The 27,362-nt window shown below is 41.5% G+C and overlaps 1 protein-coding gene across 7 annotated transcripts in view; it reads left to right on the top strand.

Moving 5' to 3' along the window:
• LOC135208575 (WD repeat-containing protein 7-like) overlaps nt 1–27,362 on the top strand; it is a 263,777-nt gene that overhangs the window by 205,096 nt on the left and 31,319 nt on the right. For all 7 annotated transcript variants that reach the window (XM_064240911.1, XM_064240915.1, XM_064240914.1 and 4 more), the window contains 3 exons: nt 8,704–8,837; nt 14,514–14,566; nt 18,815–19,085. In XM_064240911.1, coding sequence (XP_064096981.1) covers nt 8,704–8,837; nt 14,514–14,566; nt 18,815–19,085 — 458 coding nt within the window. The remainder of the gene's footprint in view (nt 1–8,703; nt 8,838–14,513; nt 14,567–18,814; nt 19,086–27,362) is intronic.

Here is a 27,362-nt window from a genome sequence, read left to right as displayed (position 1 = left end):
GAGCCAGGCAACCGAGTCCACTCGACGATAGGATCCAGGCACGGAGCGGAAGACTGGCGGGAGTCACCCAGGCGACTCCCAACAGACCAGCGATCGCTCTCGCGGCGATCCAGGGTTGACGCGACGGTCCCAGATCGGCTGGTCCAAGCGGCGTGACGCGCCGTGAGGACAGGCCTCGCTGCCACCACGACAGCGGACTCTGCCGGTCCTACTCAGGACCGTCGCCACTGTTCTCGGTCCAGCTGCTCTCCCCAAGAGAACCGCTCGACCAGGCCTGCAGCTCAATCGCCACCGCAGGTTGGCGATCGCCTGTAGCCCACCCAGCACACCGGTTCTGCCGGTGGGCGAGGGGGGAGTGTCAGGTCTACCTCTCCTATCCCTTCAACTTCCTTGGGCTATACCTGGAAGAGCGAGGCGACCAGGCGTGATCGCGAGGGGCGTGCTCCTCGCGATCTCGCCACGACGCCCTATGAGCCTGGCACGTTCCTAGGACCGACCAGATCGTATGCGCAAGTGGCAGGAGGAGACCATGAGGGGTCTGTTGCGGTTCCTCCTGTGGAAAGAGGAGGATTTCGGGAGGTGTTCTCGCTGGACGGGCTTGACGGTCCGTCTCCACAGGACACAGCCCAAAAAGGAACCCAGGACGACGGTGGGCCTGCCGCGATCAGCCTTGGCCGACAGTGTACTTAGCCAGGTGGACGCTCTCGTCTCTGGACAGGAGGGTTCGCTTCGGTCCAGCAGGTCGACCAAGCTCCTTCCCCCACCTCTACCGCGACAGAGGCACTTTTACGTGCCATCAGAAGACCCTCTGCCGCCCAAACAGGTTAACCCGGAATTAGCTAGGCTAACTCCAGGGTGTCTCTGCAGCAGCTCCTGTTGGAGAACCTCTGGTTCTTGCAGCAAGAGGCACTTGCCTTGGATTCTACTGCTGTGGCAGCATTCCAAGCAGTCTCATGGCTAGACCTGAGGTCCCTCACAGTGTCTAAAGCCGCTGCCTCCTCGGGAAACATCACTCTTGAAGGGGACCCGGCTTTCGTGAGACTGTGCCAGTCTGGAGGTAGGGCCATCTCCTACCTGGCCCACCAGATGGCTAACCTGTGGGCCAACCTGGTTCTGGGGCGTAGGGACACTGTCCTCACGTGAGTGACCAGGGCGCCTGGGCGAGAGGCGGCCTTGGGTCTTCGCAACGGACCGGTGCAGAGTTTCTCCTCTCTCTTCCCCAAAGAGATGGTGGACGCTGTAGTGGAACAACGGCGCACTGACGAGAGTGACCGTTTAGTCCACCAGGCAGTCTCGAAGGTGGCTGGGCCACCTCGAATGACTGCGGCTAAGCCCAAGAGTTTAGCTAGCGCTTCGTCTGCGGCTAAGACAATCGCTTTGTCGAAGCCGAAAGGAAAGACTCTGCCTTCGACTTCTTTGGTAAGGAGTGACCCTAACCAGCCTCCTTCTCTCGAGGAGGAACTGGGAAGAAGAAGTCGAAGAGAGGAGGGAAACGCTAGGGACGGCGTTCCCCTCACCTGCTGCCGGAAGTGGGTGGGGTGCCTGGCGAGCCATTGGGCAACATGGCAGCACTATGGAGCAGAGACCTGGATAGTGAACGTCCTTCGGAAGGGATATTTACTACCCTTCGAGTCTCGGCCACCCCTCACCTCCAACCCGGTCCATCAGCAGACGTACATTCCTGGTTCGGCCAAGGACGTGGCGCTTCGGCAGGAAGTAGAAGCCATGCTGAGCAAACGTGCTGTGGAGATCGTATGGGATCAGTCGCCGGGCTTCTACAGTCGACTTTTCCAGGTGGAAAAGTCCTTGGGGGTGGGGGGCTGGCGCCCAGTGATAGATCTCTCTCCCTTGAACCGATTTGTTCGCCAGACTTGGTTCACAATGGAAACAGCATGGTCATTGCTCGATTCCATCAGAGAGAACGGCTTCATGCTTTCTGTGGATCTGAAGGACGCGTATTTCCAGATACCCATCCATCAATCCTCCAGAAAGTACCTCCGCTTCATCCTCGACGGGACGGTGTACCAATTCAGGGCACTTTGTTTCGGTCTCTCAACCGCCCCACAGGTGTTCATGCGAGTGTTCACACTGGTGTCGGCTTGGGCCCACTCAGAAGGGATACGTCTCTTGAGGTATCTCGACGATTGGTTAGTCCTGGCGAGCTCTCGCTCACAGTTGCTACAGGACAGGGATCGACTCCTCAAATTCTGCCACGATCAGGGGATCGTAGTTAATTACGAGAAGTCAGATCTTGAGCCCAAGCAGAGGATGAAGTACCTGGGCATGCTGATCGACACGGTAGCAGAGCGAGTCTTCCCCGCAGATTCGCGGATCAGCAGGTTCAGGGAGGCAGCAGGACGGTTCCTATCCCGACAGGAGCAGCAGGACAGTTCTTGTCCCGACAGGAGCAGCCAGCTCAGCAGTGGCAGGTCGTGATCGGTCACCTATCGTCTCTCGAGAAGCTAGTCCCTCACGGGCGTCTTCACTTGCGGTCTCTTCAGTGGAGACTAAAGGAGTGTTGGTCACAGGCAAGAGACCCACCTTTCTTCCCCGTGTCCCTCACGGAGGAGGTGAGGCAGGACCTAGCCTGGTGGCTGGTGGCTGGACGACAGGAACCTCGTAAGAGGAGTGCCAACAAGGGGGGGGAGTGGAAGCCAACAAGAGACAAACCCATGACTTCATTTTGGCTCTTGAAGTAGGAACTAGTTCTTGTGTTTTTGCTATTTATAAGAGGTACGCTTGCCTCCCTCTTATAAATTTGGTCCAGAAGTCTGACCACTGACCCTGCGGTGCACACCCCGATCAGCTGGGCAGAGGCTAGGATCCCTCCCTTTGCTCTTACGACCAGGGAGGGAACCAAGGTAGGATGAACACCAGTCTGTTCATAAGACTCAGATTCCACCCACCAATAAGTGAGTCTTCCTATTGTTAAAGGACTGAGGGTTTGTATATGTATTGGAACAAATAACAATTTGTCGAAAACTGTATTTTTTTTAACTATACAAACCTGAGGTCCTTTACACATAGTCCCACCTCATGCCACCCCTCACTCTGCGTTTCCTGGGCCTAAGGCAAAGTGACTCCTCTCCTCGCAGTTGGGCTGACCGCCAACTGCCGGACAAGTAGTTAACTATCAAACCCCCTTGCTCGAAGCTTACGACCGGTTCAGCTGCCGCTAAGTACCTTCCTATTGTTAAAGGACCTCAGGTTTGTATAGTTAGGAAAAATACAATTTTCGACAAATTGTTATATTAAACTAACCTCATCACAAGTGGAAATACACAATTACCCTCAATCTCAATTGAACAGCCAACATCTGGACAGTAAAGATCACTCTTTACAATTTTCATCAAATAATACTAATGAAAATCATACCATTAAAGCAAACCAAAATATAACTATCACCCCCCAACCATCCACAAGACCGAAATATTCCATTAACAACAACAAAACAAACAACCCCTCAAACCAACAGTCCTTATCATTACAGAAAAGGACCAATAGAATTACAAAACCAGAAATTTCTAAAGCTAGTCCAAATACTTCTGAACCAATAATTAACATTACCAAATATGCTTCATCTTGTGGTTGTAATGAATGCTTTGTAAGTACATATAACCAACTAACTACCAAGACGGAGGACACAGTACGAAATTGTATAGACAATTTTACTAAATTAAGGAGGTGCCCTTTAACAGACCAACAGGAGAACGAATTATGTTCTGAATTCTTAAAATACAAAAAGGAAATTATAAAATAAAAATAGACTTGTTAATATTCAATTATGAAAAACAAACAACTGCAGAATCTAATAACCAACATACAAATGCAACGATTAAAAAAACACAAATAAATTCAAATGCATATAAACTAAGAGGCAAAGTAAAATCAGCAATCAATTTACAGAATTTAACACAAATTCGTCTCAATAATGGAATATAATATCATTCAATGGAATATAAATGGTCTCTTAACCTGACTACGTCTGGGTGAATTACAAAGAATCATACGAGACCACAACCCAATGTGCATATGTCTACAACTTATAGGAAGTAACCCTACAAATATCCAACACTGTAAAATTGCCTGTTATTCACCAACTGACGGTGGAAAATTAGCCACAGCCATGTACATTCATAATAGCGTTACATATGAACCTTCTGACATACCATCTATGCCATATCAAATAACATCAATTAAACTGTATACTATGCCTGACAAAAGTAAAGTCACTAGTATTTGTAATTTATATAACCAACCAAATTTCAATGCAAATTTTAGTGATTTTTCTGAACTTATTAGCAATAGTATACAGGAACCCCTACTTATAGTAGGAGATTTTAATGCACATAATCCATTATGGGATACTAATAACCCCACTGAAACATCCGGAATCAACATAGAAAAACTATAATGAAACACAACCTGTGTTGTCTCAATGAAAGTGAAGTTCCAACATATTTTTCAAATACACACCTAACCTTTTCTTCAGTTGACATTTCATTATGTTCAAATGTAGCCGAGAAATTTGAATGGAACGTCCTAGACGATTCATACACAAGTGACCATTTCCCAGTCATTCTGAACTACTTAAGTAATATCAAAATATTGCCACCTACAAGATATAATATTCAAAAAGCTAACTGGGATAAATATTTCCTATACACACGAAACATACCACCATTCCCATATAATGAAGATCACAATAATACATGTGAATCCTTCTCAAACTTCATAATAAATGCTGCAGATAAAAGTATTCCAAAAACAAAATCACATTCCACAAAATCCCCTGTCCCATGGTGGAACCCAACTTTAACAACCTTAAGTAAAATAAAACATATATTGGGTCGCAATCTAAACAGACTCAAAACTCGCCTTAAATCACTCAACAAAATGCCCTATAATATAAACATATTAAACAAAATTGTTATAACAAACGTAACAATTAACCACATTAAACCACTATTTAACAAATATACAGCCAAATTTAGAAAGACGGTAATACGTAGCTGAAAAAATCGCATCATGGAAGGAATATGTCTCAAACATATCGTCAAACACATCCACAAGGGATATCTGGCAAAAGATAAGGAAAATCAATGGAAAACATATAAGACCTCCAAGAAGTGCAATACATTTAAATGGAAAAATATACCATGATACTTATGAAATATCAAATATAATTGGAAAGCATTTTGAAAACATCAGTGCTTACTCCAGCCTAGATATACATTTTCAAAATATCAGGAAACAAAAAGAAAATAAAATACTCAATTTTGAAACTCTTGAAGACCTGGAATATAATTGTATTTTTAACATGGATGAACTAGATAATGCCATCAACTCTTGTCATCCCTCCACACCAGGATACGATAAAATATCATTTGAAATGATAGAAAAATTAGCTCGTATAGCTAAGTCATATTTATTAAAATTTTATAATAGTATCTTGCTAAAACGTGTCTTTCCTGATAAATAGAAACATGCCATAATAATTCCAATAAATAAACCAGAAAAGGATGCAAGTAATCCATCCAATTATAGACCGATATCCCTAACAAGTTGCCTATGCAAAATCTTAGAAAAAATGGTTAATGCACGATTAACGTATGAAATAACCAAAGAATCCATTTTAACACCAACAATCTGGTTCAATAGCTGGCAGATCAACCCTAGATCCCTTAACACATTTAGAAGATCATATCAAAAAAGGCTTTGAACAAAAGAAATTAACAGTAGCTATATTTTTTTTATATAGAAAAAGCATACGATACAACATGGAAACATATCATGCAAAAACTCCACTCCAAGGGACTAAGAGGCCACTTATCAATATTTATTAAGAACTTTTTAACAAACAGAACTTTTCAAGTAAGAGTAGAAAATTCCTACTCAGTAACCTATAAACTGGAAGAAGGAATCCCTCAATGTAGTGTCTTGAGCTGTACATTGTTTGCTTTAGCAATCAATGACATTTCTTTAAATATACTAAGTGGTGTAAAAAACAGTTTATATGTTGATGACTTTGTTATTTATTATACGAGTAGTAATTTGAGACATGCTCAGAGAGTTCTCAGTACTGCCATTTCAAATATATGTTGTTGGACAAATTCAGTTGGATTTAAATTTTCAACTGATAAAACAAAAGCAATCGTCTTCTACAAAGATAAAGGATGGATGAAGAACCAAACAATCAAACTTCACCTTTATATCACTGAAATACAATTTTGTACAAAAATCAAGTATCTTGGAGTGATATTTGATCAACATTTAAATTGGAAAGAGCACATCAAATACATTAAAGCCAAGGGCATCAAAGCCCTTGCCATATTAAAAAAAGTTATCACACTAATTGGGGAGCAAAGCGAGACATTTTATTAATGATATATAAGGCAACAGTCTTATCCATAATAGATTACTGCTGTCCAATATATTCATCCACCTCAGAATCTGCATTAAAAACTCTCGATGCAGTGCACCACGAAGGCGTGCGATTGTGCACAGGAGCATTCTGATTGTCCCCAACAAGCTCGCTTCTGGTAGAGGCAGGTGTGTTACCCTTAAAACATCACCGTAATTTGATAACAATACAAAGAGGTCTTTCAATGCAAGCAGGATCGTCTCCTGCAGCTGACTGCTTTCAAAACTGTAATCCAGTAACAGCAGTTAATAGTACTAGCTCTTTCCCAAAAGGAGCTAAATACAAAATGAACTTGCATAACCTGGATCCAATTTTTCACCCACCAATGGAATTGCCACCACCGTGGATTCTAAATCAAATAAAGATATGTACCTCCCTGTCTTACCTACTCAAACAGCAAATGACAAGCACAGAAATGTACCGGCAACATGCTTTGGAGCACATTAGAAGAAAAGGCGACAAATTTATGGTATATACAGACGGCTCCAAAAATAATGTTGGAGTAGGAGCATCTGCATATTCGAAAAATATGTCAATAAAAAAAAAGTCTACCTTTAATATCATCAGTATTTACTGCTGAAGTCCCAGCTATACATGAACATGTGGCTCTTGGTATGATATATGAGGCAAAAGCAAGTGTCTCTGTTATTTTCAGTGACTCACGTAGTGCTATAGATGCTATAAGACAGTATAAATCAGTAAACCAAATAGTGAAGGAAATACAAATAAAAATTCATCAGCTCCTCCAATCAGGATTATCAATGGAAATATGTTGGATCCCAGCACGTGTGGGAATAAAAGGAAATGAAAATGCAGACAGCTGCCAAATCAGCCTGCATATCCCTCCAACAATTACACATGCCCCAGTGTCAGACTGGATAGCATCTGTTAAACCATTGATTTACCAGGATTGGAAAAGAGAATGGGCCTCAGTGCCAACAACAAATAAACTTAAAAACATAAAAACTGAAGTATATGCATGGAAGACATCCTCACAGGTGGAAAGATCAAGAGAGGTGATCCTAGCAAGTCTCTGTATAGGACACACAAAATTCTCGTATGGTCATTTAATGTCAGCACCACATGCTGACCCAATAAAGTGTAACAGATGTCAAACACCCATGACAGTACAACATTTGCTTGTTGAGTGTCCAAATTGAACCCAGCAAAGATCTATTTATCTGCAGAATTCAAAAATGAAAAGTATTCTTGCTGAAAGCAAAGATTTTTCAATTAATAACATCATAAATTTTTTAAATGAGACAGGTTTCTCAAATAAAGTCAAATTTTTTATTTTATCTATTTATTTATTTTTTTTCTCAGGATTAATACCTGAGAACCAGCCTGAGAAGAGTCTACTTGAGACTCGGAGGTCTAGAAAAACTAAGCCCTATTAATAATAATAATAATCATTGCAGTGTTATTCATCCCATTACTCTATTCATATTGCCATTGATGTGCCTTTGTTTTCTTTGCTTAAAATTGACCAAACAACAGCTTTTAATCTCTTTTGTGACAATGATTAGTTAATGTCAAAGTCCTCAATAAATTGTATTCCATGTTGATAAGGTTTTATCTAAAGTAAGGCTTAGTCAGAATTCAAAAATTGTAATTCTTGGTACCAGAATTAAAATGAGGTCTATTGATGGAATTTTGTAAAGAACAAGATGGATATTGATATGAATCAGTTTATTGGCCAAATTGTGATATATTTAAATCTTTCAAAAGATTTGATAATTGAAAGGGACAATATCTTAATCCTCTTGGCCACTTGACTATATTTCATTATACTACTTTAACAAACTGTATCTGAGATAAGAAGATATAAACAGTCATATCTTTCATTCAAGAGTACCCATTAGTGATTGATAAATTTTTGGAGCATATCATTATTCAATATATTTTAATTGATTTTATGCTTTTTATATCTTGGTATGATACATAGTTTTATATTTATCATGCAGTTATGTAAAGCCCAATTTATGTTCCTTGGAGTTGCTCTTTATTCTCTCTTCTCATATTTAGGCCCTTGGTAATTTGGAAATGTTCAGTATTTTTGCTTTAGTTTTGAGTTTCATGTTTGGAAAATTATCATTTGTTTTATCATTTTTATTTTAAGATGGGCATTTAACAGTCCCTGGAAAGGGCATTTAACAGTCCCTGGAAAAGTTGCTGCTAGTATGGTGGAATATTAGTGTGCTTTACAAGAAGTATTGAGTCCTTAGTACTGGATTGTGTTAGTTCATCATCTTATCATCACAATTTCATAATGTCCACAGGCAAGGCATTAGCATACTTGGTGTTGGCTCCTGGAAGTCCAAAGCTACCAGCACACACTCCTCTTAGACGAGCTGCTATTGATCTCATTGGACGAGGATTTCCAGTTTGGGAACCATATTTGGATGTTGCAAAGGTATGTTTTTGTAGCTGTTTAGCCAGTTTCAGTGTCAGTGATTTCTTAAAAATGTTTACCACTTACCTTTATTTTTTAGTCTTTTGATTGCAAAAAGTTTTTTGATACATCATTTGGTATTCATTTCTTTATCATGAAATTATGCAAGGCCCTAGATACATTTTGTGAAGTAACTGTTATGCTGTATTTGTATGTGAAGGCCTTTCCATTCCAACACTTCAGTCTATTGCTGACCAACTACCTCCTAGGTCTTCCTACCTTGGAACCCTCCTTCTTCATCATGTACAACCGGTCTTCACTTATTTTCCATGCGTTCAAATATTACACTTCTATCTTATCTTCCACCTTTTCTATCTCAAGACACTTGTGAACCATTTTTAGGTTTCCTGTAACTTTCTGTTTTTTCCTATTCTGTAATTACTTTCTTTTACCATCTGCCAAAAGGAGTACCATTTATAGTGTGCCTTGTGTGTTATTAAAGGTACTTTGCAGCATATCATAAGCTTGCCTCACATCTCTTGCAATCTATGTGAAAGAAACAATATACTGTAATTTCTTTGTTAGGAATGCTTGGATTGAGGATGAGGAAGTCATGTTTTAGTTGATAGAAATGGAGTCTGAAAAGGAGATTGAATTTGGGAAATTCTTGCTTTTAGAGAAATGCTCCATAAATGTACAGTAGTACTTCGTACTTCAAACTTAATCCGTTCCAGAAGGCTGTTCGAAGTACGATTTGTTCGAAATATGACACAAATATCCTCATAAGAAATAAAGGGAGTCAGGATAATTCGTAACCAGCCAACCCAAAAAGTCTCCCTTTTGACATTTTTTCTAATATTAATGTGTTCAAAAGTTAATTGAGAGTGTAAAGTAACAAAACAGTACATTATATGAAGTAAAATTTTCTATATTTTATTTTTTCTGTGTATGATTTACAAACTGTTTGATAAAAAATGGCGCCAGCCGGCAGGGGGATGGAGGAAGGAGACACGGGAACCCTTGAGCAAACCGAATTGTTGCAGTGTGCAAAGGTTGATAACAAAATAAATTTTTTTAACATTTTAGTTACAAAGATAATCAAAGGAATCGATAGTGTGTGTGTGTCCGATTGTGTGTCGGAGAGAGAGAGAGAGAGAGAGAGAGAGAGAGAGAGAGAGAGAGAGAGAGAGAGAGAGAGAGAGAGAGTAATCAGTGTGTTTACAATTGGATATTAAGTGCACAAAAGAGATTAATTATCCCACAATACATCAACTTACTGTTGGCAAACGGCAGACTTTTAAAACGAACATGAGAATTTTGCAAACAAATAAGTAATAAGTCAAGAATGCCAAGAAAGGAAAGAGAGATAAAATAACTTTTCACAAGGAAGCCGCTTAAACAAGTAATCGAAGGCAGGCAGAAGCTGAAAGCACCATTATCATTATCATATATAAATAATGCGATATATGATAGCGCAAAAAACAAATTTCTATATATTGTATTCAAGATCGTGCTGTTGCAAAACGGTTAAAGGTAACAAGTTACTTTTTTTTCGTTGTAATGTACACTAAATTGCGATCATTTTGGTATATACACATTGTAAAACAATAAAAGCACAGAGAAAATATTATCACAAAATAATGCATGAATTCGTAACGCGCGGACGTAACAAATTTTTTTTTCAAAAATTCACCATAAATCTAAATATTGTCTAGAGACTTCCAATTTCTTTCAAAATGAAGACAAATGATTGAATATTACTATACTGTAAGAGTATTAGCTTACAATTGCAGTTTTCAACCATATCTGACGAGTTAAAGTTGACCAAATGTTGAATTTTTTTATATATTTTTATTTTTATATGCAATTATTTCGGAAATAAGAAAAGCTACAACCTTCAAATATTTTTCGTTTTATTCTACATGAAATTGCGCACATTTTCATATATAAAACTCTATGAAATGCCTAGTATGAAATGGAGCAAATATTCCGAGAATGGTAAGTACGTACGCATTTCGGAGATTTGTGGCAGAGAATCCGCGCGCGGAGGGAAGGAAAGATTTTTTTTTAAATTCACCATAAATCTAAATATTTTGCTAGCAGACTTCGAATTAATTTTGTTTTCAATATGAATATAAAATGACTGAATATTATAGACTGGTAAGAGTTTTTAAGCTTACAAAATTGCGTTTTTCGACCATTTTGGTAGAGTCAAAGTTGACTGAACGTGGTTTTTTTTTCTATTTATCGTGATTTATTTGAAAATATTTCAAAAATGAGAAAAGCTACAACCTTCAATTATTTTTTGTTGTATTCTACATGAAATTGCGCACATTTTCATATATAAAACTTTATGTAACGGCTAATTTAAAATGGTGCAAACGTTACCACAATCGCACTGTATGATTTTTTCGAAGAGTTACCGCGACGGACTAAAGAAAATGTTATTTTTTTCATAAATTCACCATAAATCAAAATATTGTGCTAGAGACTTCCAATTTGTTGCAAAATGAAGGTAAATGCTTGAATATTACTAGAATATAAGCGTTTTAGCTTAAAATTGCGTTTTTCGACCATTTTGGTAGAGTCAAAGTTGACCGAAGGTTGAAATTTTGGCAATTATCGTTATTTATATGAAAATATCTCAAAACTGATGAAAGCTACAACCATGGGTTGTTTTTAGTTGTATTGTGCATGAAATTGCGCACATTTCCATATATAAAACTTTATATAACGGCTAATTTTAAAATGGTGCAAACATTACCACAATCGCATGTATGATTTTTTCGGAAGAGTTACCGCGCGGACGTAAGGAAAAAGTTTTTTCATAAATTCACCATAAATCGAAATATTGTGCTAGAGACTTCCAATTAGTAGTTGCAAAATTAAGGTAAATGATTGAATATTACTAAAATATAAGAGTTTTAGCTTACAATTGCGTTTTTCGACCATTTCGGTAGAGTCAAAGTTGACTGAAGGTTGAAATTTTGGCAATTATCGTTATTTATATAAAAATATCTCAAAACTGATAAAAGCTACAATCATGAGTATTTTATTGTTGTATTCTACATAAAAATGCGCACATTTTCTTATATAATACTTCATGTAACGGCTAATTTACAATGGTACAAAAATTATGTCAAAGTGACAAAATAATTTCCGAGATGTGTCACTGATACTTTTTAGTGCGGCAAGAAAGAAATTCGCGCTTGCGCGCCTGCGTAACGATTGTAAGCAAAACAACACCTTGATCCGTGAACTCCCAGCATCCCCCAAGGCGCGTGATTCAAAAGTTTTAGGCTGGTAGGCCTATAAGTATTTTTCCGCGAATTTTCAAAAAAACTTTTGTAAGTCGACGTAAAATACGTCCAGTCGGCACACGGGAGACAAAAAATGTCGACGTAAAATACGTCCAGTCGGCGTAAGAGGGTTAATACAGAGCTTAGTTATTTTTACTGTAGTAAAAAATCGTAAAAAGCAATTGTCACTAGATTGGTATTTTACCGTAACAAAAATATAAGTGATTTAGGCAGATCGAGTGTAAGTGAAAGAAATGGGCAAATAATCATCCCAGATCAGCTGATAAGTCAATGGGAAGCAAAGCCGTTCTCTCTCTCTCTCTCTCTCTCTCTCAGTGCACTGAACACTGACTCGAGAAAGCTTTTTTTTTTCTTTAATTTTTTTTTTACTGGATTGCATTTGTTTTCATGTTTTATCATTGTGTTAAATTTATTGTGAAATAACATTTTATTTTTTATGTGAATTGGTATTGCTTTTACGTACATATTATAGTAAATATTTTACTGTCTCTTCTCCTCAATAATACCACGACGCACGAGAACTTAAAATCATTCATTCATTATTCCTAAAATATTTAAGTGCTCCCTCCCTCTACCTCTAGTTAGCTGTATCACCGCAATGATGAATGATTTTGTTAATCATTTGTGCTAAAATTTACTTTGAAAAGCTTTGTTCTTTCATTTACTGTTTTGTTAATATTGTTCAACGAGACTGTCTCACTTGGCGCAATGAACACTGGCTCATTTAAGACTTTTCTGTATTGCATTTGATTGTTTTCATACTTTATCATTATGTTAAATTTATTGTGAAATAGCATTTTATTTTTTATGTAAATTGATACTGCTTTTATGTACATATAGTAAAGATTTTACTGTCTCTTCTCTCCTTAACAATACCATGACGCATGATAACTTAAAATCATTCATCATTATTCCTCAAAAATATAAACGCTCCCTCACTCTACCTCAGGTTAGCTGTGTATCACCACAGTGAAGAATAATTTTGTTAATCATTTTTGCTAAATTTTATTGTGGAAAGCTTTGTTCTTTCATTTACTGTTTTGTTAATATTGTTCAACTAGACTGTCTCACTCAGTGTACCAAACACTGGCTCAATTAAGCCTTTTTATTTTTCTGCATTGCATTTGATTGTTTTCATATTTTATCATTACGTTAAATTTATTGGGAAATTCCCTTTTTATGTGAATTGTTATTGCTTTTAAATACATACAGTAATATATACATACAGTAATATTTTAACTCTCTCTTCTCCTTCTCTCCTCAACATATCAACACTCCCTCGTTCAGTCTCAAGTCAGCTGGGTGTGACGTCACCGCGGTTATGTACAATTTTATACATCTTTTATGCTAAATGTTATATTGAAAGCTAAATTTTATATTAAATGCTTTATACTTTTATTTATTTTGTCGAATATTGTTATCATTAACTATATACGTATTGTAAATGAAAAAATAAATTAAGTACAGTTTAACTTGTAAGACACAGTAAGCCGTCGAATACAAATATAAACTAGATAATCAGTTAGTTCAAAGTACGACCATTTGTTCGACAAACGATACAAAATTTCCCAAAAAATTTGTTCGACAAACAGAAAGCTCGACATAAGAAATTTCGACTAACGAGGGACCACTGTACTTGTGAAGATTAGATGTAAGAATTAGTTGATACTACACGTATTGGTAAGAAAAGCAGCCTAGAAATTAGAGATTGAAAAAAAAATTCAGGGTGAGTGTGAGTGAAAAATAAAATATAGAGGAATAAAATTTGAGATATATAAAAGACATTTGGAGTTGATGAAGAATTTTTAAATTTCAGGGATGTGGTTGTTTTGGCAGATATGGGTGTAAGTAAGATCATAGATGCTTAGAAATGAGGATTAAAAGAAATCATATGGGACACTGAAATGAGAGGTGTATTGAAGGGAGAAATGCCATTCTAGAGGTCTTGAAGAGATTTAGAAATTAGAAAAAGTTGAGCTTGTGTAGTGGTCAGAGTGAAGATTAGTAATGGTTGCAGTTTTGGAAATGAGGAAATTCAGTACAGAAAAATAGTAAATATACATACATTGATTAAAAATATAGAAAGGAAGGGACTTTAAAGGCAATGCATTCTTGTGTCAAGGAGTATGTATGTACCATATTTGGAAGGATGATAAACTAATGCATAATATGTGTACATTATGATTTCACCATTTTCCCCTTTTTGGCATTTGTAGTACACATTACCATTCCATTTCTTTGCATATCTAAAAATGCCAGGTACAATTATTATTAATTTCTCCAGTTTTAATGCTGAGTTAGTTTTGTCTTTTAAACCTCTTTTCAGAAAAATAAGCTTTCATAAACATGATGCCTAAATTGAACTTGTATCCTTCAGATTCTTCTTGCTTTGCTGGACTTGTCAGCAGAGACAGATCGTCTTGCACCAAGGTTAGTGAATCTATACAATAAATTATATTTTTGTGTTACATATTTAGTATGTTATTTATTCATAACAACTCCATTAATTGTATATTGCCTTTCTCCTGTGCATTGAATCCCAGATGCACCAACTTGTACTGATCAAGATTGCTTGGTTTCTTTTAGTAACAAATTTCTAAGTGAACTTTAATTTTTTAAGGTTCTGACTCAGTTTAAAGTGTTCATCTAAATGATTTACTAGTAAGTCTGCAATTTCTGCTTTTTGTAATTAGTTCTTTATATATAATGTTTAGGACTTATCCCTAAAAATTAATTCATCCACATGTTAAAGGAAGTTAATCATTTGAAGTTTTCATCTGTACGTAGAATTATATGTAATTGAAAAGTTTGAGGAGCAGATTTTGTCAGAGGGAAAGGCAATTTACAGCTGATTAAGGGGTTTACAACTTTCTTCCACAGAGGGTTACTCCAAAATAGCTTCACATGGAAGTGGGTAACAGTATTTCATATACCATGTGCTAACAATGTTTATATAAATAAGTATCCAGAGCTCAGAACAGACTAAAGCTAAGCTGTTAAAGAATGCTTATTTTTTTATTTTCATTAGTTTTTGGAAGCCATTTGTCTTCAGTTTTAACTATTTTTTTCTCAGTTCAATAAAGTATTCATATTTTACCAAAATATGAACTGAAACCCTGTGGCTAAGGTCTAAGAGTACTGTTGTTGGGGCATACTGAATGATATGTCAGTTGTTTATGCATATACTATTTGCGTGCCTTCTTTTCAAGTATACTTCATAAACATGAGGGGTAAGCATAATATTTTTACAATAGAACACATTTTTATAAAGAACCATTGATCATAATAGCCTCATTCTGAGTGGAACACACCCAAGTGCACCATCTCAAGAGCACCTGTGATTAGCTTAAGATACTGTGGAAGAATGAGCATGAGGCTCATCAGCATGCTAAGAGAAAGCCAGACAATCAGAAATTCCTTCATAAAAGTCAAATTCAAAAGTGAAGCATCCAATGGGTGTTCATAACGGGCTTAGTGACGCTCTGCAGCTCTGAAGTAAAAGAGGTCAGAACTATTCCTGTTGTTTCCCGAGTAAAGCTGCGCTGGAGAAAGACCTAGATGAAGCACAATGATAACTTTTGATGGCTGAGATACGACAAGAGAGAGAACTTCTAGACATATAACAGTTACAAAAAGAAGTCAGCTAATATGGGAAGAGAGGCTTTCAGGTAATGAGAATCTTGTTTGTCACCCCAAGCTATGAACTTATCAACTTTCTTTGGTAGAGTGGTAGTAGAGAACCTTTAGCTATTTTGACAGCTTCTGCAGTAACCTCTGAAAAGCCTCTTTTGAGATTGCTTGATAATTGGGACATGTGAACTTGGTGACTGCAAAATCTTTGAAAGTGTAGCTGCTTCTAAGAAACTTTTAAACAGGAAGAGATGTCCACAAAAACTCCAGAATTTCTAAGAACCACTCCTGTTGCAGCCATAATGGAGTGATAAGAGTCATCCGAGTGCTGGCATCTGAAACTTGACGAAGATTTACCTTGGCAGTTCAAACAGCAGAAATTCACATGCATTAAACCCATGTTGAGGCTGCAGCATGGCATCTGTTGCTCAAGTTGTTTGGTATACTAGTGGTTGCCTGACATTAAAAAATTTGGCAGTAGATCCCAGAAGGTAGTCTCCCCCTTCAGCCTTGGAACCTTGCAGACATGTGTGGGGAACCACTCTGATGGAAGATGCCATTCATGCTGGCCATTCTTGATACTAGAGAGGCATAGAGGAGTAAGCCTCATGTGAAGACATCTGAGATGATGGCTGTGGTTGCACAGTGATGGGAAAATGCAATCCAGTATCACATTTACACATGAAACAGAAGTGTACAACATTTTTAGGTGCTCTGCTGGAGTAATAAATACCACTAACCCAGGGCACAACACACATCAAATCAGGATAACACTGTTGGCCCCAACTCAAAAGGCACTCTAGATGGGGGTCGTTATCCAAGGACAATATAAAGGCACAACAAGACTTACACTTCTTGCCTACACAAGTATGTTGAGTCAGGATTAATACAGAATTGGATTATGTACTTAATAATAGGCCCTCTAATACAAAAAGTACAATAGCAACTGAGACAGAATGCAGAGGTTGTTATGATTAAGGGAAAATTAAGTAGTTACTGGGTAAGGAACCCACATGATAAAGATAAGGCAAAGAGAACCCTTAATTTGAATTATATGATGAAAAAACTGCTTGAGTGTGAAAATTACTGAAAATTATGGAAATTTAAAGAAAATCACTTAACCCTACTGCATGGCACTGAAAAGTAGGAAAGGAGGAAGAGTCATAGTAACTCCAAGGCAATGTGTAAGTCACAGGTCAGAGTGCACAAAGAAGTAAATAAATCATGAAACACTGGACACTATATTAAGGTGAATAAATCAGCCCGAAATGGAGTGCATTATTTAAAATGAAAGTTGTGTTTGTCTTGGTATGTCCTAGCAACATGTTCCCATCCAAGAAATGCACACAGATGAATGAGTAGTCTCATCTTTCGGCACTGTGGGGTCAGCTGGCATGTGAGCAGTAGGGTTTCATTCACACAGAATAATGCTATTTGTACTTAATGGTTTTATATCAACAAACAAGTTATAAAGTGCAGTGTTATACTTGAACATGTTTTAGAGTAATGTAACAGTCTGATAGATTCCTCAATAATGGTTATAGCCAGTTAACACTACATAGTACTGTACAGATACACTGTTATTGCAAAATGGATGTAAATCATAGGTAAATGTTGTTTATTTGCTGGTACAAAGAAGTCTTTAGAAAGGAAAGCAATATCTAGATAGTTGATTTAAGAGCTGATCACCATTACCAAAATGAGCTTGGAACTATCAAATCTACTGCAAACCAGTAGTATTATTAGTAGTATTAGAATGTCAACATAAACTCCTCTTAGGGGATTTGAAACTCCAGTAACTGAGGCAATGCTTGACTTTACAAATCCTCAAGTTGGTAGTTATTATTAACTTCAGTTTTAAGGCAGTATTGCCTGCTTATAGCATTAGAATATGGTTGCATTTTGGTTTAAAAGCATTGATTATTCTGTGTAAAGCACACGTTTTCATTTCGGTTTTTTATATGATACTACTGGCAGAAATTAAAGAACGTATTGTATACTTATATGTAGCTAATGTGTTAATTCATTTCTGTTGTATTTGCTTTGCACCTGCCTTTTTTTAAAAATTAGCATTTACTCTACAAGAAATTTCCATTATTTAGCTTGATTATATTTTTATATGTAAGCATTGCATCTCTTTTTCATAAGATGTGGTAATAATTTGAAAGAATATGTACAATTAACTAAAGAACACAGAAATTAAGAAGCTCAAAATGGTGAGTAGTCAAGTAATCAATAGGTGAAAATTGTATCTGTAAGGAAAAGCATCCCATAGTTCATGGTAATGTCAGAATATATCTTCCTTAATGAGTAGTATAAGGAAAAGAACATTTTTTTAACTTCCTATTCAAATGGAAATCAGGATGACCAAAACTGACTCATCTGTGTATCAGGAAATAACATACCTTAATTGATGTCAGAAACATTTGTAAATGCATGGATAAAACTGGCATGGCAGTGGAATGTGAACAGGACATGTGTGGTGTACTTTTTCCTTTGTCAAACACTTTTCAAGTTGGTGTGACTGGGTTCATTTTGCATGGAGAAAAGGCTAATCATGATTAATGAGTTTTTATAAGGACTGATTTTTTTATCCAAAAACGTTCTTTTTTCTTTTAAGTTTGATTATACAGTCGACCCCTGCAATACGCAGATTTTTCTACAGACCGTATACACGTATACCCATTATTCTTGGAAAATCTGCCTATTCGCTGTATTTTTCACTGAAAAATATTGGCAAATTATTGTATTTTCATATTTTTGTGACAAAATGCACATTTTGTGATAAAACTATTAAAATACTGAGGTATAAGCATTTTTAAAATTTTTTTGTTTGAAATAAAATGGGCAGTTCTAAGTGTCTTTTTAGGAGTTTCAAGTATTTGCAGATTTTAGCTATTTGCAGGGATGGGTCTGGTGCCCATCCTCCGTGAATACGGGAGTGTTGGGTTATGATAAGAGTTCTCTTAAAATTTACAGACCTTTTGTAGGTAAAAAGTTAACACAATTTTTAGGTATTTTCATTTTCTTCATCTTATATTTTGTCAGTATGAAATACGGTCTGCCGCTCATTCCTGAAGCCGATTCCTGCCGTACAGCTTCCAATGCACTAACCTTGATAGCAGAAGCAAAACCTCCAGCCTTTATTACAACTATGGCACGTGAAGTGGCACGGTTTAATGCCCTTCAACAAAATGCTCAGAGTCTACAGTTGAATATTCACAATACTGTTCTCCATCGTGCTAAGACTGAGATTCTTCGAGTAATGGAATACCTTATTGTACATAAGAGATGTCACATTATGGATCTAATGGTTGAGGTAGGTGACTTGTTTAACTTTGCTTCCCCTGGAACTTTACCATAAGTTATTAGTGCCACTGTGAAAAGGGATAATGATTTGATGTATGGACAGTTCATGTTGGCTATTTGCATATTAGCAGTGCATTTTTGGTCCAGGAGGCACTTTAAACTTGTAAGGAATAAATGCATGGACTTTGCATACTGCATCTTCATTTGTTCTGATACGTAATACAAACCATCGGTCCTGTAACAATAGGAATGTAACTTGCAGCAGCTGGAACCGGTCGTAAGCTTCGAACAAGGGAGTTCGGTAGTTAACTGCTTGTCCGACAGTCAGCACACCGTGCGACTGGGAGGTGAAGATTCACTTTGCTTTCGGCCGTGCTGGGTGACAGACGTGTTCTCCACTTCTCTCTGCCTGCCTTTTGTCGTGTGCTTTGTTTTCTCCAAACCTTGGTTTGCTTTTGTGTGAATTGTTCTCTATACTGTAAGTACGTGTGCTTGTATTGTTGCAATTTATTATGGATTCTCGTGAGCTGGAGAGTTCCCCGCGGCCCCCTATCAGCCGCAGGACTTGCCCTGGTGTGGGGCCTTCCGCTCTTTTCCCGAGGTAGACCCTCATGAATTGTGCGCTCGGTGTCGGGGGCACGAATGCTCTCGCGCCGAGCCCTGTGATATTTGTGTTTTGTGGTTGGAGGAGCAGTGGGCGCGCTTTGAGGGGAGGAGGAAGCGACATAAGCCTGCCAGGGAGTCATCGGAAAGTTCTCCGGCTACTCCCCTGGTCACGGACACATCATCTTCTTTCCTCCCTCCATCTCAGCTCCCGCGTATGGCTCCTTCCCTTTGGGAGGCGTTTCTTGCTCCTTCTCTTCGCCCGATCCGTCAAATGTGGGGGAGGGGGCTAGGTACCTCAACATCCAATTGTACTCGGGGTCTTCCGTTCGCTCGGGGTGGGACTTGCTTCCTCAGGTGCGATTGCTGCGGGGGACGACCTCGGCCAGGTGTGGCACTCGCTGGGTCTCCAGAGGACACCGAGTATTCGGGGGCTGTTGGATCACCTGGCGAGTGGCTCTGCTCTGGTGACTTGTGGACCGGTGACCATCACCACCACCACCGTATCGACCCCAGGGTATGCCGCCCCTCCTCACCTGGTGTATACTTAGCATATCACTATGGTGACCCCTTCAGCTGCAGTGCAGGCGCCGTTGTCCAGCGTTCCGAGGAGGGTTGTAACACCGCCGCCCGGTTTGTTCATGCCACTTACCTGACAGATATATATATAGCTGTATTTTCTGAAGTCCGACAGAATTTCAAAACTCGCGGCACACGCAGTGGGCGGCCAGGTGGTAGTACCCATTCCCGCCGCTGGGAGGCGGATATCAGGAACCATTCCCATTTTCTATTCATATTTTTTTCTGTCGCCGGTCGGTAAACAACTGTTTACAGACCTCTGCTCAGGATTTTTTGGAATTTGACTCGCTTTTAAGTATCTGATTGGTTTTTTGGTATTGAATTGGATTGTTGAATTGGCATGCGCGATAGTGGACCGTTTTTTGATTTTGGATTGACTTTTCTATATAAGATATGTCTGGATCAAGTGCTGTGAGTTTCAGAGTGTGTGTAAGGACTGATTGTAAGGTGAGGCTACCGAAAGCATCGGTAGACCCCCACACAGTATGTATGAATTGTAGGGGGCATAATTGTGTGATTGATAATCGGTGCAATGAATGTGAGAGATTGACCGATGATGATTGGAGAGTATATGAGTCCTATCGCCTTAAATTGGAGCGCGATAGGATCAGGAGGTCTTCCTCCAGGAGTGGTTCTACCAAAGGTAAGGCTAACATCTCTCCTGCATTAACACCTGTAGAGTTTGCTACCCCTAAACCTGTGTTGCCTTCGGGCTCTGATTCTGTGTCGGGAGAAGCGAATGCTCTTTCTCTGATTTTGGAGTCTCTTCGCACTCTTGAGACCAAAGTGAAAGCCTTAGAAACTGGCTCGGTGCAAGTGTGTGATCGTGCCCCTAGTGTTGTGGAGGGGGCGTCAGATCGGCCCCATAATGCCTCTAGGCCTAGACCTCTATCAGACTCCCAAGACTCAGGGAGTAGGTATGTCGAAAGCCGCAAGAGGGTTACGGGGGCTTCCCACCGATCTGGCGTCCCTTCGGCAGGCCTTGTAGCAAGTCCCAGGCTGCCAGGAGCGCGCACGAGCGCGCGTCCTGAAAGAGTGCTTTTCGTCCTCCGAAGCGTCCTCCCCGCGCAAGGGGTGGAGCGCTCGGAGAGACTCTCGTCCTCTGAAAAGGACGTTTCGTGCGGAGGACGCTTCACGTCCTCTTTCGCACTTCGTCGGAGGATGCGTATGACGCTTTTCCGCCTCAGAAAAGGGGTAAGATCTCCTCCGATGAGGACGCTGGGTTGCGTGCACAGGCGCGTATACCTGAGAAGCAGGTAGCTGTACCTGTGAGAAGGAAGGAGGCGTCCCCATCGCCCCTCCCCCCCGTCTTCTCGCAGGATCAGTCCTGCTTCCTCTGTTCGTTCTTCCCCGACGAAGAACATTCTTTTGTCCCTTCAGGACCAGCTATCCACGCTTATGGCTCAGAGGACTCACCCAGCAGCAGTCGAGCCTAAGCGGAGGAAGGACCTTAGACTGCCCGTCAAGAGGACGAAGCAGTCTCCTTCTCCCTCACCTACTTCGTCTCGTTCGCCGATCGCTTCTCCTTCGGCGATTCGCCGATCCTTCGTTCAGTCCTCTATGAAGGACGTTACGTCAGGACGCTTTTGAGGAGGACGCTCAGCACGACGTTCGACAGGACGCTCGTCAGGACGCTAGGCAGGCCGCTAGGCGGGACGCTTGGCAGGACGCTTGGCAGGACGTTCGGCAGGACGCTCGTCAGGACGCTTGTCAGGACGCTCGTCAGGACGCTTGGCAGGACGCTAGGCAGGACGTTCGTCAGGACGCTCGCCAGGACGCTAGACAGGACGCTCGGCAGGACGCTCGGCAGGACGCTCGGCAGGACGCTTGGCAGGAAACTCACCAGGACGTTCAGGGCTCTTTTCAAGACGCTTTTGGGGATTCCGACCAAGAAGTCGTACCCCAAGATGCTAGTTTACGCGCACAGGCACGTATTCCAGCGAAAAGGTCTTCCCTTTCGTCTGAGAAATGTAAGGACGCTTCTCTGGCAAGTGAGACTGCCGCTGATGGCGCTAAGGACGCTCGTCCTCGTCAGGACGCTCTACCTTCATCAAGTAGTAAGCGTCATAGAGAAGACAGCCGAAATAAGGCTTCCTCTAGCAAGGATAGGGGTCCTTTGATTAAGCCAAGACCCGACATTAGGACGCCCTCTCCGGACAGACGGTCTCCTCTTCCGTTTAGAGAAGAAGGAGAGCTGAGTAGTTCGGCTGACTCGGTTGAAGAGGAACCTTCTGCGGCCCCTTCAATCTCGGACTATAAAGTCCTCGTGCGGCTCTTGCGTTCTTCTTTCGAAGACAAGTTTCAGCCCGCAGCTCCCAAGTCTCCTCCTTCGCAGTTTTCGTCATCTAAAACTGGAAAAACCCCGGAGTTTGTGGAGATGAAAACTTCTCTCTCCACGAAACGTGCTTTTAAGAAACTCCAAGATTGGATGGTTCGAAGGAGAGATCAAGGCAAGACGACCTTCGCCTTGCCGCCAGCTAGACTTAGCGGAAAAGGGGGCATTTGGTATAGAACCAAAGATGAAGTAGGAGTTCGTATCCCTTCTTCGGCTCAAGGAGATTTCTCCAGCCTAGTGGATTCGCAGAGGAGGTCTCTTTTACCTCTGCTAAGTAACCTGGACCTCTACGGAGACTGGACACCATCATTGAAGGGTCTGCTCAGGACGCTGGAAGTGTTCAACTTCCTTGACTGGTGTTTGGGAGTTCTGGATCTGCAAGCGAGAAGCCCAGAATCTCTCAGTCTGGGGGAGCTGTCCAGCGTGTTAGCATGTATGGACAAAGCCGTCAGGGATGGTTCGGAGGAGATCGTCTCTCATTTTGGAACGGCTTTATTGAAAAAGAGAGCTTTGCTGTGTAACTTCACAGCTCGTTCGGTAACTCCAGCTCAGAAAGCGGATTTGCTGTTTTCGCCTCTTTCGAACCATCTCTTCCCCCAGACTTTAGTAAAGGACCTGACGAACAGTTTGCAAGAGAAGGCAACTCAGGACCTTTTGGCCCAGTCTACAAGACGGTCGGCCGTACCTTCAACCTCTTCAGCTGCGGTTCGACCGCCGAAGAAAGTTAAGCCCTTTCGTGGGGCTCCCCCCTCGAGAGCAGCTCCTCGAGGGAGAGGGTTTTCACGAGGAAGAGCTTCCTTTAAACCAAAGCCTTCCAAGTGAGAAGCATGTCCTTCAGACACCAGTCGGAGCCAGACTGAGTTTTTTTGCGGGAGCGTGGAGAGAGAGGGACACGGACTCTTGGTCCCTCAAGATCGTGGAGCAGGGGTACAAGATCCCCTTTTTAGATCTTCCTCCTCTTTCTACGACTCCCAGAGACCTTTCTCCATCCTATCAGGGGGAAAAGAAGAAAGTATTATTCGATCTCCTTCAACAAATGATCGACAAAAGAGTGGTGTAACAAGTCGCGGACCTGGGGTCCCCAGGTTTTTACAACAGGATCTTCCTAGTACCGAAGCAGTCGTCAGGTTGGCGTCCAGTTCTAGATGTAAGCAGGCTCAATCTTTTCGTGGAAAAGACCAAATTCACGATGGAGACGCCTCATTCTGTTCTGGGAGCCTTGAGACCGGGCGACTGGATGGTGTCCTTAGACTTGCAGGACGCGTACTTTCACATCCCGATCCACCCTCTTTCAAGAAAGTATCTAAGGTTTGTCTTAGACAAAAAAGTGTGGCAGTTCAGAGCTATGTGTTTCGGCCTGACCACGGCTCCAATGGTGTTCACTGTAGTAATGAAGAACGTAGCGAGGTGGCTACACTCTTCGGGAATAAGAGTTTCCCTGTACCTCGACGACTGGCTGATCAGAGCGTCGTCGAGAGAGAAGTGTCTGAAGGACTTGCAGTTCACTTTAGCCCTAGCGAAGTCCCTGGGACTTCTGGTCAACCTCGAAAAGTCGCATCTGACCCCAACACAGTCCATCGTGTATCTGGGGATTCAGATGGATTCAGTGGCTTTTCAAGCGTTTCCGTCCCAGGAACGTCAGCGGCTAGGCTTAGAAAAGATCTCAGCCTTTCTAAGGAAAGAGACTTGCTCGGCGAGGGAATGGATGAGTCTGCTGGGGACCATTTCCTCGCTAGAAAGGTTTGTTTCCTTGGGAAGACTGCACCTCAGGCCTCTCCAATTTTTCCTTGCGGACGAGTGGAAGGCCAAGGACGATCTCAATGCCATATTGAGAATATCGCTTCCGGTCAAGAACCATCTAAGATGGTGGTTGGTCCCTCAGAAGCTTCAGGAGGGCGTGTCCCTAAGTCTTCTGAGCCCCGACCTAGTGTTGTTCTCCGACGCTTCCATCACGGGCTGGGGAGCAACACTAGGAGGGAAGGAAGTGTCAGGCTCCTGGAGAGGGGAACAGGTAGCCTGGCATATAAATGTCAAAGAACTGGCAGCAGTATTTCTGTCCCTGCAGTTCTTCGAAAGGAGTTTGGAGAACAAGATTGTTCAGATAAAATCGGACAATACCACAGCACTCGCTTATTTAAAAAATCAGGGAGGAACACACTCCAGAACGTTGTTTTCCCTAGCGAGAGAGATTCTGCTGTGGGCAAAGATAAGAAATGTGACTATCCTGACGAGATTCATTGCAGGAGTGCAAAACGTCAGGGCAGATCTTCTCAGTCGTCGGGAACAAGTCCTACCGACGGAATGGACCTTGAACGAAGACGTTTGTCGAGACCTTTGGACGTTGTGGGGACGTCCACTGGTCGACTTATTCGCAACGTCAAGGACCAAGAGACTTCCTCTTTATTGCTCCCCGGTCCTGGATCCAGAAGCAATCGCGGTAGACGCATTGCTTTGGAATTGGACGGGTCTAGACTTGTACGCCTTCCCACCATTCAAGATTTTGGGGGAAGTCATGAGGAAGTTTGCGGCCTCAGAAGGGACGAGGTTGACCCTGATCGCTCCGATGTGGCCAGCGAGAGAATGGTTCACAGAGGTCATGTCTTTCCTTGTAGACTTTCCAAGGACATTGCCCTGGAGGAAAGATCTACTCAAACAGCCCCACTTCGAAAGGTTTCACCAAACCTCTCCGCTCTGGGTCTGACTGCGTTCAGACTATCGAAAAGTTGGCCAGAGCGAGAGGTTTTTCGAAAGCAGCTGCGAGAGCAATCTCACATGCAAGACGTGCTTCCACAAGAGCTGTTTACCAATCGAAGTGGGCTTCCTTCAGGGCATGGTGTAAAAAGGAGGGAGTTTCCTCTTCCTCGACCTCTGTGAACCAGATAGCTGATTTTCTGCTCTTTCTTAGGAATGTGCAGAAATTAGCGGTCCCTACCATCAAGGGATATAAAAGCATGTTGTCAGCGGTTTTTAGGCACAGAGGCCTTGACCTGTCTGACAACAAGGACATTCATGACCTTTTAAAGTCTTTCGAGACTTCGAAGGTTCCTCAAATGAGACCTCCGTCATGGAACCTTGACGTGGTCCTTAAATTCCTTATGTCAAGCCCTTTCGAACCGCTTCAGGCAGCGTCTCTTCGAAACTTGACAAGGAAGGCTCTTTTCCTAACTTCTCTTGCGACGGCTAAGAGAGTTAGTGAAATTCAAGCGTTTAGCAAGTTAATGGGATTCAAAGGAGACAATGCTGTCTGCTCGTTGAACCCAACTTTCTTGGCGAAGAATGAAAATCCTTCGAACCCTTGGCCGAAGACTTTCGAGATCAAGGGTATGTCAAGTCTGGTGGGACAAGAACCAGAGAGAGTCCTGTGCCCGGTCAGGGCTCTCAAGTTCTATGTGCATAGAACGAAAGAGGTAAGAGGTCCCTCAGGTAATCTCTGGTGCTCTGTGAAGAGACCAGAGTTACCTTTATCGAAGAATGCTGTTGCTTTCTTTCTAAGGGACGTCATTAAGGAGGCTCATTCATCTTTCCAGAAGACTGATTTGAGCCTCTTACGAGTGAAAGCGCACGAAGTTCGTGCTGTCGCTACCTCTCTTGCCTTCCAAAAGAACATGTCAATCAAGGACATCCTTGATTGCACCTTTTGGAGGAGTAACTCCGTCTTCGCCTCACATTACCTAAGGGATGTGAGAACGATTTATGACGATTGTAATGCACTGGGGCCATACGTTTCTGCGGACACAGTCTTGGGGTCCGGAAGTAGCTCTTTCCCTATCCCTTAGTTAGGATTAAGTTAGTTTGTTGTTGTGTTTTAGGTTGTGGTGAGTCTTATATGAAGATCTCCCATCCTTTAGTTAGTTTTAAGGGGTTTTTTGTGAATAGTTGGTCAGGTGGTGGTCAGTTGCTTCGTTGCCCTCATTTGTATGGCCTCGATGGTCTTGTCATGTTGAGGTCTCGTACCCTTGACAGATCATCCAGAGCGCACCAGCACTACAGGTCTCCACCTGGCTGGCAACTCTGATTTAAGCAAAAGCAGCCTTACGTGACAGTAATCACATAGTCTACTTTGCAAACAGGTGAGGAACCAAGATGTATATCATCTACTTAATTTAAGTTTCCTAAAAAATCCTATTCTGTCTCTTCCCACCATCCAAAGGTGGGATTCAGCTATATATATATCTGTCAGGTAAGTGGCATGAACAAAATGTTATTGTTATTATACAATTAAGTTTGTTCATACTTACCTGGCAGATATATATATAGCTGTATTTTCTGAAGTCCGACAGAATTTCAAAACTCGCGGCACACGCAGTGGGCGGCCAGGTGGTAGTACCCATTCCCGCCGCTGGGAGGCGGATATCAGGAACCATTCCCATTTTCTATTCATATTTTATTAATGCCTCTGTCTCCTGAGGGGAGGAGGGCGGGCACTTTAATTATATATATCTGCCAGGTAAGTATGAACAAACTTAATTGTATAATAACAATAACATGTTCGCCGCTCTCACCTCAGCCCCCGACTTCTGGTGCCCCAAGAGCTCTCCCCTGGACCTGCCACCAGTACCCAGGAGGTCGCTGGCCGCTGCCCCGCCTTCTGTTGTACTTGCCATTCCTGCTGTACCTGTCTTACCTGGCCCAGCCCCTGCCGACGTCGTTCCTACCCGTGGTGTTGCTGCCCCAGTCGCAGGTCCTTACGGACAGGTGCAGCCGGGCCGTGTTGCTTCGGCAATAGCCCCAGCTCCGTCCTAGATGGAGGATCTGATGACTGTCCTGAGG

The sequence above is a fragment of the Macrobrachium nipponense genome, chromosome 35, assembly GCF_015104395.2.
Source record: "Macrobrachium nipponense isolate FS-2020 chromosome 35, ASM1510439v2, whole genome shotgun sequence".
Taxonomy (NCBI): Eukaryota; Metazoa; Arthropoda; class Malacostraca; order Decapoda; family Palaemonidae; genus Macrobrachium; species Macrobrachium nipponense.
The sequence above is the reverse complement of the archived record's forward strand: the minus strand, read 5'-3'. Positions and strand labels throughout refer to the sequence as shown.